This window comes from Balaenoptera borealis, assembly GCF_965194805.1.
Source record: "Balaenoptera borealis genome assembly, chromosome: 5".
NCBI lineage: Eukaryota > Metazoa > Chordata > Mammalia > Artiodactyla > Balaenopteridae > Balaenoptera > Balaenoptera borealis.
The window spans coordinates 1,941,485-1,963,372 of NC_138862.1; the positions used below are offsets into that span (position 1 = coordinate 1,941,485).

The following is a 21,888-nucleotide window of genomic DNA, read 5'->3' on the forward strand; positions in this document are numbered from 1 at the left end:
ATAAAATCGCTTTTCCTTTCAGTGGTAGAATCAGAGACTCTCTGGGTTTCTGTCACCACTTCCACTCACCCCAGCCCTCCACTCTGTCCCCAGCTCCTGGTCAAGCCCCCACCCTAAGTTTAAACTAGACACGTGTCTCTGAAAGGCAGGCATTTCAGATTCATACTCAAAAGTTGGACCACAAAGGCCATCACATTTCCTTCCTTTGCCCTGTTTGCAAAACCACCACCTCACCCAGGTTCTCAGTGCAAGTATCTTGCCCAACTAGTTTCTGCTCTTGCTGGGTTAACATTTTAAAACATGGGTTGTTATTTGGGGAAAAAGAAAAAAGAACTTTGACCCTTACTTCACACCACACAGAAAAAGTAACCTGAGGCAGATCATAAACCTAAATATAAAAGCTGTGGCTATAGAGCTTCCACAATGAAACAGATGAAAATATTTGCAACGGTGGGAGAGGAAAAGATTTCTTGGGATGCAAAGAACACGAATCATAAAGAAAAAAATTAGTAAACTAAAATGTGTTAAAATATAAGCTTTCTGCTCTCCAAAGACACCTCGAAGGACATATAAAAGCAGACCATGAGGGGCTTCCCTGGTGGCACAGTGGTTAAGAATCCGCCTGCCAATGCAGGGGACACGGGTTCGAGCCGTGGTCTGGGAAGACCCCACATGCCGCGGTGCAACTAAGCCCGTGTGCCACAACTACTGAGCCTGCGCTCTAGAGTTCGTGAGCCACAACTACCGAGCCCGTGTGCCGCAACTACTGAAGCCAGCGCGCCTAGAGCCCGTGCTCCACAACAAGAGAAGCCACCGCAATGAGAAGCCCGTGCACCGCAAGGAAGAGTAGGCCCCGCTTGCCGCAACTAGAGAAAGCTCGCGTGCAGCAACAAAAACCTAACGCAGCCAAAAATAATAAAATAAATAAATTTATTACAAAAAAAAAGCAGACCATGAACCAAGAGAAAATACACCCAACACATATATCCATCACAGGATTTGTATGAGAATATATCAAGAACTCATACACCTTAAAAATAAGAAGACAAATAACCAAATAAACACAGACAAAAGATCTGACAGACATTTCACCAAGATGAAATACAAATGGCTAAGAAGCCCAGGGAGACGCAAATCCAAACCACACGGAGATCTCCCTTCATAGCCACCAGGAGGGCTACAGCTTCAAAGGCTGACAGTTCCAAGCGTTGGCGAGGATGCAGAACAGCCCAGACCCGCATCCATGGCGTGTGGATGAATGCACAGGAACACAGTGAAAGCCGATCCTCTGCTACGACAGCCTCCTGCTCCGCCATCAGGGCTGCCTGGGGCTGGTGTCCCTCCGCCATCAGGGCTGCCTGGGGCTGGTGTCCCTCCGCCATCAGGGCTGCCTGGGGCTGGTGTCCCTCCGCCATCAGGGCTGGCCTGGGGCTGGTGTCCCTCCGCCATCAGGGCTGGCCTGGGGCTGGTGTCCCTCCAGGGTGAGGGGCTGTTCAGCGCAGAGCAAAGGCTTCTGGGCACCAGGGATGTCTCAGCCATGTCAACACCGGCGGGAAGGACAGGGAAGCACTGGCTTCCCTCCCCCACAGAAGTGGGGGAAGAGGGAAGAGTGAAGTGTGGGCCCGGGGAGAACGGGCTGGAGGGCAGAGGTCAGACTAAGGAGCAGAAGTCGGTCGAGAGCCCTATTGGTCATGAGGACCCCTGCGTTTGGACTCTGCCCTGCGCTGGGGGCAGAGGAGTTAAACATGAGACAGACCGTGGGGAGACAGGAGCAGACTTCCAGGGTTCTTTCTTTCTATGCTAGAATTTTATGAGAAACTATGATGACCACTAAGGGGTAAATCAGTGCAGGCTGCACTCAGATTTCAGGGAAGAAGGTAAGTTGAGAAAGGAGCCTGTACCCCAACATTGGTGGTGGGCACCCAGCTGCCCAGTGGGAGCATGAGGTAGGCCTGGCGAGGTCCACCACCACCTGCCCTCTGACCAGCGCATCTGCCCACGGGTGGCATTCCTGGCTCCTCTAGGCTAGGACTCAGGGTCCTGAACCCGCACCTGGCTCCTCCCCCTTGTCCCCACTTTGCCTGGCCCTCACCCTTCAACAAGGCCTGCAGGATGGCCACGTCCACGTCCTGCTGGCCATCCTTGCCTTCCCGGAAGACAGTGAGCAGCTGCCGCCTCCGGACGATGTCTTGGATCTGCAAAAGACAGTCCCCACGTGAGGTGCCTCTTGCCTCCTCAAAGGGCACCCACAGAACCAAGGCCCTGGACACGGAGCCAGAGCCCCAGGCAGGAGTCCTAACTGCTTGTGTAGTCAGGGCCACCCCCTCGCCGCCCCCCCAACCCCGGACGGTGAAGATGAAAGATGCATGAGGACCAAACACACGGTGCTTGCGAGTGGCCTGTGCGGTGGAAAACACAGCCCAAGTGTAAAGAATCTTCACCTCACTGATCGGTCACTGATCAACACTCAGTACCACTTAACTGAAGACTTCTCCCCAGGTCCTCCTGCCTGGGGGAGGACCTACCCACCTACCTGTCTGTCCATCCATCCATCCACTCATTCATCCAATCATCTACCTACCTACCTAGCTATCCATCAGTCTGTGTGTGTATGCATGTATGTATGTAGGCATGTGTGTGTATGTATCTATGTACCTATCTGTTCACCCTACCCACTTGTCTACCTACTTACCTACCCTACCTACCTACCTACCCTTCTATATATCTACCTACCCACTCTATGTATCTATTTAGCTAGTCACCCCACCTACCTATTTATCTATCTACCTACTTATCTATACACCTAGCTACCTACCTTCCAATCTATCTATCTATCTATTATCTGTCTATCTATTATCTATTATCTATCTATTATCTATTATCTATCTATTATCTATCTATCTATTATCTATTATCTATCTCTCTATTATCTATCTATTATCTATCTCTCTATTATCTATTATCTATCTATCTATCTATCATCTATTGCCTATCACCTGTCTATCTAGTTATCACCTATCGTATCTATCATCTCTCAGCTGCCGTGTCTGCCACCAGCAGCTGCCCCGCCTTGAACCCTTCACCCTGAGACCGGGGGGAGCCAACCACTAGTTCCCCACACCCCCAAAGCTTCAGGCTCCTCCCCCAGCTCCTGGCCGCCCCGCCTGCCTTCCCACCTCCTCTCGCAGCCTGGCCGTGCAGCTCCTGCCTCTGTACAGACCGCTCCCACCTAGAGGGCCCCTTGCACACCCCACCTCCACCTCTAAGACCCCAACCTCCCTAACCCCTCGGGGTCCAGCTTTCATGTCAACTCCAAAATACCCCGGGTCCCTCTCCCCAACCGCAATCCCATCTTCCAGCTGAAATCGCTCCAGGATTTAACCCGGCCTTTGATTCACAGGATGAAGTAGCTACTGTGTGTATGTGCCGACCAACCACTTAGCACTCTCCTGGGTGACCTTGCTCCATCCTCTGAGTTTAAGTACCAATTACCCCTATTCTGCAGGTAAGAAAACGGGATTGCTGAGACAGGGCCAGCAACTCCTCTGACCCCAGCTATGTGGTGCTGGCGGGCTGGCAGTGAGACCCCCATGGCAGATGTCCACATCCGCCAAGGGCCACACCCGAGTACCTGCCATGGGGCAGACCAGCCCCGAGGTTTGTGGAGTGAATCAGTGATCGCGGCTCTGGGGGTCCTCTCCCCACTGAACGAGAACAACCACTGAGGGCGACCCCCTGGCTTGAGACTGGTGTGTATGAAACACCACTTTCAGGCCTCTACTTGGCAAGGGATTGAAAACACAGGCCCCTTTAAACCTTGGCAGGTTAGATCCACTTCTGAGAATTGCCTGAATAATTTACAGACTAACTGAGGAAAGGCCACAGGGCCGGCCAGCCAATCCCCACCATCTCCACTGGCAGCTGAGCTGACGCCAACAGCAAAAACAATCTCACAGAACATTGGCTTCTAAGGAGGTCCTCTGATGCCACAATAAGACAGACAAGGGCAGGGTCACCGTGCCACCCACAAAAACTGCCCGGCTCCCCTCGGAGCGGGTCCGCTGCCCTCCCCCCCCCAGCCCCCATCCGGGGTCCCAGCCCTCCCCGTGGTCCTTGGCTGGTGGGCACAGACCGTCCACATGGCCCGAAATGGGACACGGTGGGAGCTAAGCTGCTCCACAGACTTGCCCTGAAAAGCACGTCAAGCACTTAAAACTGAATTTCCATGAGTTTTTACAGCCTGGCTTTTGCATCCACGGAGCTGGATGAAAGTCACAGACCCTGACTGCTTTGTCAGCCCCAACTTGTTGGGGAAACCGAAGGTCAGAGAGGCACTGACTGCCCCCATCCCACAAAGAATCCTGCCGGGAAATAGAGGTCAGGCGACCTCGGGGTGGGTGAGCCCCTGCCCCCGGGGCTCAGAGTGCGGCCGGACAGTGGGGTCGGCAGGACCACAGGGGCCGCGGGTGCGGGGGTTCTCCGCCGGCCAAGGGCTTCGTGGTTGCTCAGGGCTCAGCCAGCGCTCTCCTTCACACCTACCCCCCTTGGAGGCTGGGGCCATGGCCGTGGGTTAGGGTCCCTCTGCAGAGCTCACCAGGGCCCCCGAAATCTGGACTGGGGAGACGGCCAATTCTGAGGCCCATTCCAAATGCCCCAGATCACCCAACTGAGCCAAACAGCCTCAGAGTATGTGAGAGAGAAATTCCTTCTTTTCAGGGCCTGGAGAGACTTCCGTATGCACATTCCTGCGTTATTTCTCCCCCTGGGTCCACCAAGGACCCCGTCTATAAGGGATGCTAGCAAAGTCTACACCCGTCTGTAACCAGTGTTATCTCCCACTGTAGCTATGAAAGAGCAAATACCAATGCACTTTAACACAAAAATACTGAAATGCAGGGCAACTATGGTCCTGGGCTGTAACAGCCATGGTCTCCCGGGGTCAGGAGAGGGGCCCAAACCAGAGCTCTTGGGGCTGGGAGCATCCACGAGGCTCACGGCTCAGGAGTTGAGGGGATGGGCAGAAAGCGAGGCCCCAGAGCCCCCAGCCCACCCCACAACCAGAGCAGCCCACTTTCACCCAGTTCATATGGTGGTGTTCCAGAAAATCTTTGGAATCTGGTGGGCTAGTTAGAAAATGTCACACTTAAAAAAAACAAAAGAAAGAAAAAAGACAATGAAGAGACCAGGCTAATGGTTTGGATTCCGGCACAGAAAAAGGCCACTAGTAGATCAACATGACATCCCAACAGCCTGAGTTTGGTCAACAGGGATGAAGCAGAGCTCACTGCTAGGTTCTGATAAATGCGCTGGGCTTATGTAGGACGTTGACAGCAGCAGAGCTGGGGGAAGGGTAGACAGACACCCTCCACTACCTGTGCTGCCGGCCCACAAATCTAAAATTATTACAAAACAATGACAGAGAGAGGACAGGCAGGCACATGGAGTACAGCTGAGGCCACCCTTCCAGCGGTCTGTCTCCGGACTTGTCGCCGCAGGGTCATGTGTGCCCTGCTCAGCACCCAACTCCCCGTGCTCCCACTCAGTACCTCCTGCCCACAGGGCAGAAAGGGTGCCCGTTCGGGGCGTAACTAGCTCCCTCCCAGGTCTCAAGTCTCCAAACCCCCTGGCGATGTGGGGGGGATCTCCCAGAACACTGGCCCCAGGATGGGCCCGGGCCACCGATGCGTCTATCTAAAGGTGCACGTGAAGCAGCCCCCAGGTCACCACACGGTTCCCGGAACCACGCATGGGCCCCCATCTGGCGCGTCTGCCCGCCTTGTCGACCCCAGAAGGTCTCCATTAATCTCCCCGGTGGCGTTGAGGTCACCAGGCCTGGAGGCTGGGCCGGACCCTGCCACCCACTGCCGTCACCTGGCAGCGCCCCTGTGCCGGAATCTGGGCTCCCCACCCCTCTGCCGCCCCCAGGGCCTCAGCACCAGCCTCCTGCCCGCCCAGGGCAGCAGGGGCCTCTTCCTGGGACAGCCGTGTCTCGTGCCCTGCGGTACCGGCCCAGGCCCGGAGTTCTGCAGGCGAGAGGCTGAGCACGTCCTCCCTTAAGGACAGCCTGCTGCCTCAGCCGAGGGCTTCCCGCCTGCCCTGGGCCCACTGCCTTCCGGGCTCAGAGCCCCCCACCTTCTGCAGATCACTCCTGTGCCCGCCCCAGGCCCGCTGGGGTCTCCGTGTCTGGTTTTGGTGTGTCCTGGTCCCGCTCGCCAAGCTGACAGCGTCTAACTTACTGGCTGCAGGTCCACACCTGGTGACTCATGTGCCCGTGTGCCTCACCTTTTTGGTCCACTCCACAATCTTGCTCTCGGTGAAGGTCTCGAACATCTCCTGGAAGAACAGGCCCAGCTTCTGCTGAATCAGGGAGATGGTGATCTCGGAGATGGGCAGGCTGGCCACCTGGGCAATGACGTCAGCCACTCGTCCCGAACCCTCCACGATCACGCATGGGGTGCCGTTGGTGATGGCATTGTAGATGGTCTGCAACACAGGGGCTGACCGTGAGCCCGGGACCTGACTCCTCACCCGCACGGACACCTTCTAATACAGAGATGCTCAAACAGTGTTGATGTCTGCCTATCGCGAAGTTTACAGAAGACATTTGCTTGGCAGCATGCCACTGCTCAGAGGGGAGAGTGGCTAATCCTGATGTACGTGGGATACACACCCGACACACCACCTCCTTCAGGCCTCTCACTCAACACCACTGTCACGAAAGGTTCGGATGTTTCCACCCTTCGATGTGCGGACACGGGCACCATCTCCAGAAGGAGGGGGCACTGCAAGAGTTCCGCCCCCTCGTTAACCAGGACATCGAGGGAGACCCCCGGAGACCCAGGGTGAGCGCAACCTGAGGAAGGGGTTCTACCCCAGCAGGAAGGACGCCCTGCTCTGGGCCTGAGGAAGCCGTCTGGGCGATGCTGCGGGAGAGCCAGGGTGGGAGTGGGGACCAGACGCATCCCGTCCTCCCAGGGACCCCAGGATCCTGTGTTGACCTCCTGCGGTTACTAAACATAAACAGACACTTTCGATGATCTCATAAACAGAACGTCATGCTCTTGCCCCAAATCTGCAGGCTGTAATGTCGTCGTGTGTTACTACAGCAGAGGGCAAGTTGGCTGGCGTTCCACGAGGGAGGCCCACCCCACGGCAGAGAGTGGGTTCTGAACAAAGGTCCACGGCAGCTTGTCAAAGCCACTGAGGGTCCTGCTTTACATCTAGCTGCTGGTCCCACGGGGCTGAGGGGGAGCCGAGGGCTGTACTTTCAGAACCCCGCCCGGGAGTCTGGGTGCAGAGCTGCAGAAACCCCCCATGGGCTACCCGGGGGTCCTGGAGGGGGGGGCATGGGCTCCACCCTTGCCCCAGTCCCCTCTGGAGCCCCTCTTTCTTCTGTGCAGGTCAAGCCCCAGGGCCAAAGCCAGAGCACCCCTCCTGAGGCAGGTCCACTCAGGGGGCTCCGACCCCCCCACCCAGCGGACAGGATCCCTGTCCCCTCTTGCTGATGACCCCCTGGGGGGCTGGTGACAGCACTTGGGGCAGTCGTCCCACCCGCAGCAGGACTTGACCCCCAAGAGCCCACCCCTACCACCCACCCCTGGCCAGGACTCACGTGCAGTGTGCCGGGTCCCCCCTCCAGCACCACGCAGACGATGGGGATTTTGATGGCCACGCCTAGGATGAAGCACAGAGCCCAGTTTAGGACCGTGGGCCACCCCCCCACCGCCAGCTGCAGCCTAACCAAGTGCACTCCTGTCCCTTTCTGGGGTGGAGGGAAGCCGAGGGCTGTAGACCATCCTCAGCACCCAGGGCTCCCCCAGCTGGTCTGCTCTGCCCGGCTGGCCACTGCAACCAGCCTGGTTTTCCCTGCAGCCCTTTCGTGGCGCCTCAAACCTGGGCAGGGCTGGGGACACGTCAAGCCAACGGGCACCATGCATGGCGCGGGAGTACGGCGTCGCAACTCCGTCCTCTGGCCAGCCAGCCCCACCCTCAGCCTTTCATCCAGCCTGGCAACCAGGAGGGCTTGTGAAGATTCTAGAAACATCTTTCCCTGGGAAGCAAACATTCTTTCCAAGAGTCCACATGGTCTCACCCTCCCCAAACACTCACACACCCCGAACACTCCCACCCAGCTTCTCTTGGTCAAAACAAGTTCTCCAGGTGTGGTCCCCAGGCCAGCAGCATCCGTGTCCCCTGGGGACTGGGAGATGCAAGTCCTCACTCCCCGGACCTGTGAATCAGAGACCCTGGGGGTGAACCCACACTCTGGGGACCCCTGATGTGCAATGAAGCTTGAAAACCTCGGCTCAAAGGTGTCCAACCAACCTGCAAATCATGTGCAAAATCCTGTGTATTTGACCTCCCAACACCCCAGAATCCATCCCATCCCACCCAAAAGGGAAGAGATGTCAAGGTCCAAGCTTTGACTACTGCACGCTCTGATTTCTGAACTAAGACATGTTTGTGATGTAAAGTGACCGTCGGATGCTGTGACCTCAGTGCCTGCCCGAACTTTCCTTCTGCTGGTTAAAAGGGACGCGAGAAGATGAACCCCTGAGCAAGTGTACAGACATCCAGGTGTGTTCTGACCACACCTCCCCAGCGCCCCACCTGCCGAATGTGCTGGTCATGGCCAGCGGAGCCCCAGACACCTGGACCAGCCTGCTCCCCTCTCCCCCCGAGCACCCTGGAAAGCGTGCCTCGCTCACCTCCCCTTTCCTTGGTCTGCTCCGATATGAACTTCTCTAGCTTCGTCCTCAGGGGGATCTCGACGCCGTAGCGGCCGTGGGTCCCGTCGTCCACAAGGACGAAGTGGGAGTGGTTGCTGTCCAGACAGGTCAGGTGCCCCTGGCCATCCTCATCCATGACGTACTCAGCTGGGAAGCCACCCTGGGGACGGGGAGGAGGAGGGCACGGACAGACAGAAAGTTCTACATCTTTCCCACCGAGAACAGGAGCTCCGTCAGGCTGGATAAGTGACCCCACCCCCCAAGATATCAGGCTCTAATGCCTGGAACCTCATTTGGAGAAAGGTCTTTGCAGACGTGATGAAGCTAAGGATCTCAGCACGGGAAGATTAACCTGGATCATCCAGGTGGGTCCCAACTGCCACGACAGGTGTCCTTAGAAGCGGATGCAGAGGAAGAGGAGGGGGCCATGTGACCAAGAGGCAGAGACTGGAGCGACGCGGCCACGAGCCAAGGAAAGCAGCAGCCAGCAGCAGCTGGAAGAGGCAGGGAATAGCTTCTCCCCCACAGCCTCTGGAGGGAGCCTGGCCCTGCCGACATCCCGAGTTTGCCCGGGTGGTACTGGTCTTGGAGTTCTGGTGCCCAGAAACGTCAGAGAGTACATTTCTGTTGCTTTCAGCCACCAGCTCTGTGGTCATTTGTCCCAGCAGCCCCAGGACCCAGATCCAGGAGGGGTGGCTGCCGGGCCCGCGCACACGGCCCCTGGTGTCCACAGAGGATGGCAGGTGGCATCGCAGGAAGTCTTCTGAACTCGAAATGGGGAGAAAAGTGCAGCGTGATCTTGGAAGTCAGCCAGTCTCCCGTGGCCTCAGATTTCCACTCCATATAACAAGCATTCAAGACAGAACCGGTCCCGTGCACTAAGCACGTCTGTGACGCTGACGCAAAAGGACAAGGGCCGAGGGGCAGACTGGCCTGATGACAAGTGTCTGTGACGGACGCAAGGAATCACCTTCCAGAGGATGCTCTCCCCAGGAAGTGAAGGCACACCGCCACCAGCCGGGAAGGGCAAGGGCTCGTTCATAAATCACCCCTCGAGGGCCTGTTATAATAACGTCTCCTCAGCAAGTCAAGGAGACTTGTCTTTGGGGCCAGTGTTTCCCCCAAACTTTCCTGACTCCGTGAATTAGGTGGACATGTGCTCATTATGTCACATCTACTGTCCTCCAAAATCTTACTGAATGAATCGAATGATCTTTTCCACTCACATCCCCACATTTAAGCAACTGCTTCTCAGGGCTGCACCCAGGTGGACGGACGCAGGAAGGCTCTGTCTTCAGTGGCGGAACCAGAGTGTTGTCCATCCTTGGGCTAGAAGGCCAGGCCCTGGGATCTGACAACCCAGGCGCTCACCGGCTGTGTGCTCCCGGCCAAGCTACCGCCTTCTGCAAAGTCCATTTCTCATCAGGGAGGCGTCAGGAGGAGCCCCCGACCAGTGGCGGCTCCAGAGACTCTTGTGTGGACCCATCCCGTGATCTCAGCGGAGGAAACCAGAGTCCAACCAAGGTAGCTACTCGCCTGGGGTCACCAGGGTCCACGGTGTGGGGGCTTGAGCCTGGGTCTCCTGTGTCCCCGTCCAGCCACTCCCCTCCACACTGCATTTACCCTGCTGCCCAGGTGGTGGCCTGTCCACTGAGCACCGCTAAGGTCCTACAGCCCCCTCGGCCTCCCCGCTGCGCCCCGCCCCCGCCTGCCCCGGAGCAGCCGCCAGCTCACCGCAGGGTAGATCAGGCTCTCCCGGTTATGCAAGGTGCCCCACGTGGCGATTCCGATGGTGACCACTTCCCCTTCATTGTAGCTGCTGCTCAGGCTGAAGTCCCGCACCGCCTCGCCCACCTGCTTCATCACACCCGTGTGGGACCCCCCGGTGATAATCCAGGCCCCTGGGAAGGAACAGAGGGCCCTGCCACGCACACGCCCGATGCCTGCGCCCTGTGCGTCTCCGGGGCTCACTGCCCCGCATCTGCAGCCCCTCTACCCCAAACCAGGGCCTCAGGGAAGCCCCGCCACGATCACGCCCTCCTGCGGCAGCTGGGAGCCGCGGTTCCCCACGTTGCTCAGGCGGGGGAGGGGACAGGAACAGGACCCCCGTCGCTGACTGCAGGCCTTGCCCTCTCTCCCCACCTCCCCGCTGCCTTTCTCTGTCCTGCCCTCGGGAGCACGGCATCTCAGAACTGCCTCTGAATGTGTCTATTTCAAAGCATCACTAGTGGAGAGCCAACCAGAGCTGCATCTGCCGCCATGTGCAAGCCAAGCACAGCAGCAGACAGGGCGGGGTGAGTCCGACCGGCCACACTCCCCCTGGCCCGGGCCTGGCCTCGGTGACCCCCGAGGTCCAGCCAGTCCCAAGGCCCCGACTTGGCCTCCCAGGGACCCTCCGTCCCACCCATCACTCCCAGGCCTGAGCCCCTCCTGTGGCCGGGGCCCTGGGCCCTCCACCCCCGGTGCTACCTGTGGTCTGGGCCACCTTGACCAGGCCTCTTCGGAAGACGCTCTTCAGCCTGGGCTTCATGTTGAAGTCCTTGGCCCCGCCCGTCACGGAGATGAGGAGGTTGGGGGCGTCCAGGCCCCAGTGCTGGGTCATGAGGTGGTAAATCAGGCTGGAGGGTGTGTCCTGGGACAGGCGGACGTACTGCGGGGAGGTCAGAAGACCCCAGAGCGCCAGTGAGCGGCCGCCCCAGCCCCAGAGCCCAGCCGTCCTGCACTAGCAGTGCCTGAGAGCCCCAGCTGGGCGGGGGGATGCTCGCACCCGGGTCCAGACCCAGCGAGTAAAGGGGCCGCGCCAGAGCAGGACACTGCTTGAGGGAAGGGGGAGGCAGGGGCAGGGAAGGGAGGCCGCCCAGAGGAGACCAGCCCCTGGCCCCTGTTCTGGGAGCACCCCAGCCTGAGCCCCATGCCTGGTTCCAGGCCACGCCCGCCATCGCCTCCTCAGGGTTCGACCGGCTGCTGCCCGCTGCCCTGCCCCCATGCTGCAGAAGACCGCCTCCTCCCTCCCCGCTCCCACCAGTGCTCCGCAGAGGACGCCCCCTCTCAGATTAAGCCAGCTGCGTCTGGAGGGGTCTGGCATCGCACTGACACTGGCTCACGAGGGGCAGGGCTTGGGGACGGTGCTGAGGCAGGTGGCTCTGGGGCCGGTGCCCACCCCAGACCGACCCTCCTTGTTCAGCCTCTTTGGCCAAGTGGGCAGCGTCTCAGCGACTCAGAGTCGTCGAGGGGAAAGGTCACACCCGGCTAACAAGAAGCTCAAGGTCCCAGAACCCCAGCACAGAAATAAGTGGCTACACCAGACCCTCCAGGACAGTGCGGCCCAAGAGCTGCCACGGAATCCTCTGGAAGGCTGGTTAGAACCAGGGTGGCTGGGCCTCTGATTCAGCAGGTCTGGGGTGGGGTCCAAAAATCTGCTTGGAGATGCTGCTGGTCCAGCGATCACTCTGAATCTGCAGCACCTGGGAGCCCAGCGGGGCTTGGCCCTCCGGCTGCTGCCGCCCCCCTGCCCCCGTGCTCCCGGCCAGGCCTGGGACCCCGCCCCCCCCCCCCCCCCCCGCTGGCAGGACTCTCGCCTCTGCTCCTGGGTCTCACCACACCCCCGAGGTCCTCCCCGCTGCCCTCCCTCCCCCACCCCCGCCCACCTGTGCCCCGTGTACTCTTCCCACTCCCTCCTGGCAGTGACAAAAGCCATCCAGGCCACCCTGCCCACACCCTGCAGAGCGCCAGCAGCGGCCCTGCCTGCTCCCTGAGGGCACCGCGTGTCTCCCGTCTGCCATGCGAGCCCCACCCACTCTGCCCTCAGCACTGGGCAGGTGGGCTCCGCCCTGGGTTTCCGCCAGCCTCCCACTCCCACCCCAGGGAGTCCCAGCCACCTCGGTCACCCACAGTGGGCTCTGGTCCACAGTAAGAGCAACGGAGTCATGGAAACCAACCTTTCCCACCTTCTGGCCCAAGCCCGTGAAGACGATGTCACCAAAGGCGTCTGTTGGCATCTCCTGGACGTGCTTTTTCGGGTCCCACTCCTTGCCCTGGAATGCGTGGGGCCTGGTGGCCTCCTCCAAGTGCTGTTCACGCGTGTAGCCGCACTCACACACCACCTTCCTGCAAAGGCCACTCGGTCACCAGGGGTGACCAGCGCCTGCCCCCGCCCCACTGCGGGGGTCAGAGGAGGCCCAGAGGGGTCAGGACTGGCAGCCCACCAGGGCGAACGAGGCGCCCCAGCCGAGAGCCGGTGGAGACACATAATCGTCAAACTTCTAAAATCTAAAGACAAAGACAAAAATCTTGAAAGTCGGAAATGACACCTTACCTATTAGGGGAAAATAATTCCAACAACTGACTTTGAATCAAAGCCAGAAACAAGTGCCAGAAAGAAGTGACATGACATTTTTCAAAAGACAAAAACTACCAACCCAGAATTCTACATCCAGCAAAAATATCCTTCACATATGAAGGGGACGTCAAGACATTCTCAGATGAAAGAAAACTAGGGAATTTGTCACCAACAGAACTACCCCAAAAAGGTTGGCTAGAGAAGGTTCTCTAAACAGAAACAAAATGATAAAAGAAGGAATTTTGGAATATTAAAAAGGAAGAATGAACAATGGAAAGAGTAAAAGTATGGGTGAATATAGCACATTTTCCTCCTCTTGAATTTTCTGAAGTATGGTTGATGGTTGAAGAAAAATTGCACCATGATCTAACATAATTCTCAGTGCATGCGGACGAAATTTTGTAGATAATTATGTTATAAACGGGGAAGGGCAAAGTGTTGTAAAAGGTGGGACTGTTTCTACACTTCATTCAACCTGGTAAATGTCAACACCAGGAGACTCTGATGGGTTTTGGATACATCAGTAGGTAAGTAGATGTCAGTAACATGCGATGAGTTGTGGATATATAATGTAATACCTGGAACAACCACTTAAAAAAAAAGCTATGCAAAGAGATACGGTCAAAAACAGCATAGATAAATCAAAATGGAACTCTAAGAATTATTCAGGTAACCCACAGAAAGGCAGGAAAAGAAAAACAGAGAGAAATGTAAACAAGAAAATACAGTGGCAGACTTAAGTCCTAATATATCAATAGTCGTATTAACTGTAACATTCTAAATACACTGATCAAAAAAAAACAGAGACTGGCAGAGTGAGTAAAAAAAATAATAAGACCCAATATTTGCCGTCCACAAAAGCCTCACTACAAATATTGTGATGGCGGCCACTCTGCTCCTTGGCAGCAAACAGGAGGCAACTACCAACACACACAACTCGAATGGATGTCAAAGGCATTCTGCTGAGTGAAAAAGCCAATCTCAACAGATCACACTGTGTATGGCTCCATTTATATGACATTCTGGAAAGGAAGCAGTTATAGGGATGAAGAGCAGGTAAGTGGTTGCCGGGGGTTACAGATGGTGGGTTAGAGGAGGTGACTGTGTATCCACTGGTGGAACCATGGGATCTACCGGTAGTATCTTTGCAATTTCCTATGAATATATAGTTATTTCAAAATAAAAAGGTTTAAAAAGCACACAGTGCAGGCTCCAAGCAGAAACTTCTGGACACAGGGCTAGCAGGATACACATAGTCCCCCAAAGAGACCACCCTGCTACCTCTTTTCAACTGTCACCTCTTGCCTTCTTTGTCTTCGTGGGTTGAAATCGTTTTACTCCTTTCCGGCTATTCTTTGGGGTTGCAGGAGAGAGAGAAGACAGCAACTGTGTTCTTTACAGCTTGTTTAATCGGAAAGCTACACATTTTTTTAGAGTCCTGCTTTTGCTAGTAACAAGTGACCTAGAAGACTAGATATAGATGAGACCAAACCAAAAAAGTCCAAAAGCAGGTGAAACCTGAGCGGATGACATGGGGGAAACACGACTGGACTCAGAGAGAGAAAACAAGTTTCCCTGCTGCTTACGGAGTGTTTGTCCTTAGGGTCTTCTGACTCTCAACTTCTCAATCGTTAAATGGGGAAAATAATACGTTGTCTGACCTTGAGCTTGCAAAACTTGTGAGGGTCAAATGAGGTTCTAGATGGGAAATAATTTATAAAATTCGTGCAGGTTAACTAGCCGTGCAGAGGACCAAGGACGGGTGAAGAGGGCCATGACCCACCCTGTACCCTAGTCTCCTGGGCTCACTTGGGTGCCCTTTCTCCACCCACAAGGCACGTCCCTGGCTACCCCTGGCCCCACCGCTCAGGCCGGGGCCCCCAGGGCTGGGAGCACAGGGCCAGCCATGAGGAACTCCCAGCACGCCCCGTACACCTTCCTCGACGACCCCTAGGGACTCAAGTCACTCGCAGACTCGCAGGGCTCTCTCCGAGCACCTCGCGTAAGCTCCTCCATTTACGGAGGAGAGAGCTGGGTCCGAGGCGGGGAAGAGGGTCGTCAGGACGAGGACCCCTTTTATGATGATCTGGAACCAGACGTGCATGATCACCGACGGTGACGCTGTTTCTGGGGTCCTGGGATGTGCCCAGGGTGTTATCACAAAAAGTGCCCCGTCTGGGAGTTCACGCTCCAGCTTGGCCCGAGGCTACCCAAAACTTTCTCATAGGTTCTAACAGTTAGCCTAGAACAGACCCTTTCCCTCCTCTGTTTAAGCATCCCCCCTGGTGGGATTAGATCTTAAGTCAACGTGGCATTCCCAAACCAGACACAAAGCAGGAAACTGCACTGAGACCGCTGACCCAGAAATTGAATAATCAGAGAATTTCCTCCTGCACTCGTGGCCTACGTGGGCATAAGTGGGGCACCCCCGCCAGCCCCTCGGGACAAATGAGGAAGGAGCCGCCACAGGGAGTTACACACACTCAGAGCAACGTCTGAGTGACAGCCCGCTCCACCTGCCACCACCGTAGCTGCTCCTCGCATGGATCCTGATACTGAGAAAGGTGCTTCTGGAAGTTTCAGAGCCAAACGCATCCTGAGCGTCATTTCTTCAAAGCGGGACGGAGACACTGAATGAGGAGGGAGCCCCATTTCCGTCTCAAACCGTACCCCAAGCCTCACTGACTTCTGTGGACGTTTCTGCACTGGCTCAGAATTCAGAGGAAATGATGGGGCAGAGGCTTGACGGATGGTCAAGACCCCGAACCCCTACCAACCAGACCCAGGTTCTGCAGTAACCGTCTTCAAAGTGCTTTGGAACCAGTGATTCCTGTATGGAAAGCTTGGGTATAACGAGTCGCCTCTGAGGCTATTTTTATAAACCTATTTTTAAAAACTAAAACTGGAGACCTCAGTGCAAAGCACTCTCTACATATTGTCAGGATAATCGGTGTGAACTTGAACTCTGATTACCACCACGTACATTAGAGGTTGCCAGCCTTGAGGCCGTCATCTGGAGCACGGGGGCCACTTTCTCGGACACGGGGTCCGCCCCTACCACTACCTGGGGAGAGAGGAGGGCTCTCGTCTGAAAGGGAGCCAAGCTGGAGCGTGAACTCCCAAACGGGGCACTCTTTGTGATAACACCCTGGGCACATCCCAGGGCCCCAGAAACAGCATCCCCGTCGGTGATCGTGCACGGCTGGTTCCAGATCGTCATCCTCTTCTATCATCCCCGCAGAGGACGCCCTTCCTCCCTGCACTGTTCACAGCCTGAGCTGGATGCTGACCATCACCGTCCAGCAGGGAAGTAATAAAGTAACTCAGACACGGTCAGAGCTCGGAGAGGACCACAGAGCCACACGATCGCAGCGCCGTCGGCAACTGGCATAAAAGAGAGACACGGAGTGTAGTGGGGGAGAGAGGTGACATCCCAGGGCGCGGTCAGGGAGGGCCCCACGGCAGAGGCAGCGTCCCCGGGTGACACAGGAGTGGGAGTAAGAAAGAGCGAGGCCCGTTTGTGGCACAGCGCAGGCGAGGTGCGTCTGGAGGGGAAACGCAAACACGAATCAACCCTGTTTGTGGGGTACGTGGAAACACCCCGAGCATCCCAGGCCGGTACAGACACAGGGACTGTCCCCCACTGAGGCCCCCCCGTCGGCCCTGCTCTGATCAGCCATTCCACGTGGGAACAGGGAAGGGGCCGTAAACACAGAACAAGCCACTCACCCAGCATCGGACAGTTTGGAGCTTTCCACAAAGTACACGCATTCTTTCTTCTTGATATTCTCAGGAATCCATGAACTAAGGTTTCCTTGCTGAGGGTAAAAAGGGCACTTTGAGATCCTCAGACAGTCAAATCAACACTCTTCCAAAGACCACATCCCACACCTCGCTCAGACCCGCCTGTGCGCCCCGGCACACGTCAGGGGTCTTTCTTCAGAGATGGGAGACCGAGCCCTCCCCATCACCTGCTGGAGGCCCTCGGGAGCAGATTGGGGAGGGAAGAGTGAGCCTGAGGAATCGCTTCCTCCTGGGCCCCGGGGAATGTTCACAGCCCTTTACAGTTTATAGGTCAATGTTGCCTATAAACTGGGAAGCACTGTGCTTCCAGGTTGTGCCCGTCCTCAGGAACAGCGCGATGGGGTGCAAAGGCGGCCAGTGAGTGCCAGGATACCTGCCTATGTCCCGCGGGGCTGCGGGCTGAGACATGAGACACCCTGCTCCCACCCGACCAGGGCCTGTGACATTCAAGTGTCTCCAACACAGGCCTGCCGGGGCTTTCCGTGAAGCCAGCCCAGGACTTGGCGGGTGGCCGGGACCTTCCCTGTCGGGAGAGGACATGTAGTCACTGCGCAGTGATGTGGGTGGAGGGCTTTCTGTGAGGGCGGCCCGGGACCCTAGTGCCTACCCAGCACTTTCCCAAGCGCACCAAGGACAGGAACAGTCCCTGGGCACAGACCCAGCCACCCAGCACTCTCTCCAAGTCCCCTCCGCTAAAGGGCCTTTCTGGGCTGGAGCCCCCAGCTCAGCCGGGTCTCTGCCCTCCCTGGGTGTTCACTGTACCCCACCAGGGCCCTGGCGACCCGGCGGCACCCGGACCTACCTTTTCACAGTTGCCGAAGGGGTACTGCGACCTCCTGCTCCTGCAGAGGCTGCTGTTGCTTTGCCGGAGGTTGGGGACCATGCCCAGGTCAGCCACCCTCCTGGGCTGCACCCCGAAGCCGTCCTCCTGCCTGGAGCCGGCTCCATCCCGACGCCTCAGCGTCGCCAGCTCCATCCTGACAGCCCCGCTTCGGCTCCGCAGCACGGGCTCTGTCCTGCTCCCTCGGAATGGGCTTTTCTCCAGCCTGCAAGGCTGAGGGGCCTGCAAGTGAGGTAGGAGGTAGATGCGACCCAGGCTGAGTAGCTGGAGCTTATCAGTCTGAGCAATTAGACATTTCAAGGAAAAGTTAATGGCAGGAGCAGAGGGGAGCTAAGCTCTGATGGAGTAAAAAGATAAGATGACCATGTTTTTCATTCTTGAGATCAAGAAGACCTCCCCCACTGCACATGCACAGAAAAGTTCCTCAGGGGTCAGAAAGGGAGGGGGCATTAGCCCCTAATATGTCCTGTCAACCTCCCAGAGACCCTCGCACTGGAAGCCATCTTGGCTAGAAGATGCGCACGCACACAGGGAAGGGCCCTGAGTCAGACCGGATATGGGAACAAAGCAAGATGATTGTCCAGAGGAAAACAAAGACCTGGAAAACGGCCCCCATATAAGTGATCTAAGCCACCCCATTGCACGTGACTCTCTGAGCCCACCCATGTGTCTATCTGCAGATATTCTGTTCTTAATAAACTCTTTACTTGCCTCACTACTTTCTGTCTCTTTGCTGATTTCTTTCTTCAAAGCAGACAGGAACCAGGGTTCTGACCCTAGCCACTAGTCCCTGGTGGTCTGGCAGTTAGGATTCGGCACACTCACCACCTTGGACCAGTTTCAATTCCCAGTCAAGGAACTGAGATCCCGCTTCAAGCTGCCACACCCCACGGCCACCCGAGGTCAGAAGCAGGCCATGGGGGCTGCTGCAGTGGATCGGGGGAAATGAGTCAGATGTGTCCTCGTGCAGGGCCCCATCTGCTCGCCGGTCTGTACATTTTTCTGGCTGCCCAAGCTCTAGCCCCATCGGGCCCTGGGCAGTCTGGAGGCACATGCGCATCCCCGGGGCCCAGCCACCCACTCATAACCTCAGGTCACTGTGAAGGGCCAGAGAAAGAGCGCCATCCCCCTCACCACCACTCCTTGTGTGCCTGCTGGTGCCCAGGAGCCCCCAGACCAGGGGGGAAACCACCCGGTCATCATACGTGGTGCTCATGCTGGGGTCTCATCCTCCTGTTTCCACACATGGTTCACTTCCTTTTTTTTTTTTTTTTTGGTTGTGCAAGGTCTTAGTTGCGGCTCGCTGGCTCCTTAGTTTCAGCATGCATGTGGGATCTAGTTCCCTGACCAAGGATCGAACCCAGGCCCCCTGCATTTGGAGTGCAGAGTCTTAACCACTGCGCCACCAGGGAAGTCCCATGGTCCACTTCTTTTGTTTTCCAAAAAGGAAAAAAGCCCCCACTGCCCACAGAGCTGGTTTCAGGGAGTGGCACAGCTCTGCCCTCCATGGCACAGGTCCTCCAAATAGAACAGATCTCAATTCCTCAAACCCTTTGCTCCAGCTCCGACCTGGTCTCCATCACTGAGACCTCCGTAAGCAGCCCGATCATTTCCCTCAGCTCACAAACAGGAAAAACAAATGTGTGTGAACCCCATAGGCCCTCCCTGGAGCCATGGTGCCCATGATGATATCCCATGATGTCACCCCATATCACCCCAAGGTGTCATCCAGGGAGGAACCCCCCACCCAGCTGCTCCAAGGGTGTGAACGGGGGCCATCTGGGGCAGAGAGCAGGTCACAAGGTCTCCCTCCGTCTCCCGCCCTGAAGCCCTTTCTGGCCATATCACCTTCCCCCACACATCATGGTCACTGATGGACGGTCCTTTCTCTGCCCATTGTTGGGGCCCAGTGTAGGTGGCCCCAAAATATGCCTCAAAGGCATATTGATTATTTTGAATTAGAGTTCCTTAAGAAACGACCAATGCAAGAGGGACACTCTGACCCTCCTTTCTGTCTCCCTGAGAGCAGGAAATGTCTCTCGTGTGAAAGGTGCAGTCCCTGCACCTGGAGGTCGAAGGACACTCTTATCATCAAAGATGGGGGATTCAGGGCCGAGAAGCCTGTATAAACCAATCTCATGACCTCTCTCATTGACTAACGCCCAAACTCTGCTTAGATCCTTCACTTGTTGGGCACCCAAAACCTGAGTTTCTTTGTCCTGTCAATTCTTTACAAATTTATACTAAAAAGTATAAAAGCTGCCTGTTTTGGCCACTTAGGTCCCATTTCTATGAATTAAAATTAGTTTCTTTCTCTCCTGCTAATCTGTCTTGTGTAAATTTTACTGTTAGTCCAGCCACGAGAACCCTAGAGGGGCAGTGGAGGGAGTTTCCCCTCCCTAACACCCTTCATCCAGCGTCAGCATGCGGTCACTGTGCTCTGGGGAGGGGCGGGGACTTGTCGGGGAGTGAGGCACCCGTCCAGCCCTCATCTGGACCCCCTGGCCCTCCTGGTCCACCCTCTTCGGGGTCCCTCAGCTCCACACTGGGCACTTGGGGTTCAGCCACCCAGTCGCTGGCGCGCAGGGCTCAGGCCACCCTCACCTCTGCATTCTCATTCCCTCCTCCGGGCAGCTCCCGTCCCCCTTGTTCCTGGGGCAGGGTCACTCCCAGAGGCGCCCACACCTGCTCAGAAGAAGCAGCCAAACCTCCCTCACATGAAAGCACTGGGATAACACAGAACATTGGTACCAGGAGTAGGGGCTGCTGGTACAAACACCTGCAAATGGAAAAGCAGCTTGAACCGAGCAATGTGCAGAACGGAAGAGTTCGGAGGGGCGCTAGAAGAAGCCTCCATCGCTGCGGACAGACAGAGCAAGTTTGGTGAGGGGAGCTCAGAGGAGAGGAGAGCTGGAGAGAGGGCCTCAGCCTCCTTAAAGAAGCCTGAGTGGTCACGAGCAGGTGTTGGTAGAAAGTGGATGGTAAAGGCCATTCTGACGAGGTCTCAGACAGAAACGAGGACCATGTTATTGGAAACCGGAGGAAAGGGGATCGTGTTATAAAGAGTTGGAAACCGGAGGAAAGGGGATCGTGTTATAAAGAGGCAAAGAGCTTGGCTGAACTGCTCCTCTCCTGGTGTTTTGTGGAAGACAGAACTTGTAAGTGATGAAACCGTAAATTCGGCTGAGGAAGCATCGAGGCAAAGTGTTGAAAGTACAGCTAAGGCTTCTCTTGAATGCTTATAGCAAATTGTGAGGAGAGAGAAATGACCTAAAGATGGACTTCTAATCAAAAAGGATTCAGAGTTTAGAGACTTGGGAGATTCTCAGCCTATAGGCAAGGAAAGGAATGAGAAAGCTTGCTCAGGACGGAAGCTGCAGGGTGTGGCCAGGCTTGCTAAGGATGTAGGTGGGCTGCTTGTCTTCATCTAGCCGGGGGGACTGGTCAGCCATCTCAGCAGAAGCCGGGACCCACGTCCACAACAATGGAAGATTGACCCCAAGGCATTTTGGAGCTCACAGGGCTGCCCTCCCAGCACAGGCCCAGAGTGGGAGGGCATGAGGGGCAGAATGATCTCAAAGCGGGGCCCAGCTGCCCTGTACCCCTCCTCTCCTGGACTCCTCAGCAGGAGTGTGGCCCCAGCCAGTCTGGTGTGGCAGCGCCTGCAAGATGCCGTCTCTGCCGATGGGAAGCGTGCACAGCCCTGGGGGTAGCGTGGCTACCTGCCCCCGGATTTGAAGGACGGAGGCGCCCAGAGCCCAGGGCACGCGCCCCGGCAGAGGGCTGCCTCGAGGGCAGTGTGTGGGGCAGGGCAGCCCCAGACCGGTGGAGCCCCTGGCCTGTGATTCCGGGCCAGGAGCGTGCACAGTGGACGGTGCCCAGCAAAGCAGAGGGGCAGGAGCACCCCGCAGTGGGCCTCAAGGCTTTAGACCTGCTCAGGACCCTGTCACCCTGCCTTTTTTCCCAATCTCTCCCTTTTGGAATGGGAATGTCCTCCCTACGCCTGTCCATCCACTGTGTTTTGGAAGCACACAGCTTGTTGTAAGCATGCAGGACCCTATGGCGCCTTCCGGGGGCAGGCCCTTTCCCCACATCCTCTGCTGTACATTTCCTGCATTGTTTCACATCTGTGAAACCACCCACCCCCTCCCCCACCAAACGGAAGATGTTAACTA

General features: G+C 56.6%; 1 protein-coding gene across 5 annotated transcripts in view; it reads right to left on the reverse strand.

Moving 5' to 3' along the window:
* The window catches only part of TRPM2 (transient receptor potential cation channel subfamily M member 2), a 57,004-nt gene that overhangs the window by 26,233 nt on the left and 8,883 nt on the right, over positions 1–21,888 (reverse strand). For 3 of the 5 annotated variants that reach the window (XM_082392466.1, XM_082392467.1, XM_082392469.1), the window contains exons 2-10: positions 17,675–17,935; positions 16,798–16,886; positions 12,668–12,836; positions 11,199–11,379; positions 10,464–10,630; positions 8,709–8,889; positions 7,613–7,674; positions 6,283–6,483; positions 2,093–2,195 (exon numbers count right to left, since the gene is read on the reverse strand). In XM_082392466.1, the coding sequence (XP_082248592.1) occupies positions 2,093–2,195; positions 6,283–6,483; positions 7,613–7,674; positions 8,709–8,889; positions 10,464–10,630; positions 11,199–11,379; positions 12,668–12,836; positions 16,798–16,886; positions 17,675–17,848 (1,327 nt within the window). In that variant the 5' untranslated portion in view covers positions 17,849–17,935. Of the gene's footprint in view, positions 1–2,092; positions 2,196–6,282; positions 6,484–7,612; positions 7,675–8,708; positions 8,890–10,463; positions 10,631–11,198; positions 11,380–12,667; positions 12,837–16,797; positions 16,887–17,674; positions 20,770–21,888 lie in introns of those variants that run through there. The other 2 variants (XM_082392470.1, XM_082392468.1) reach the window with 2 other exon arrangements.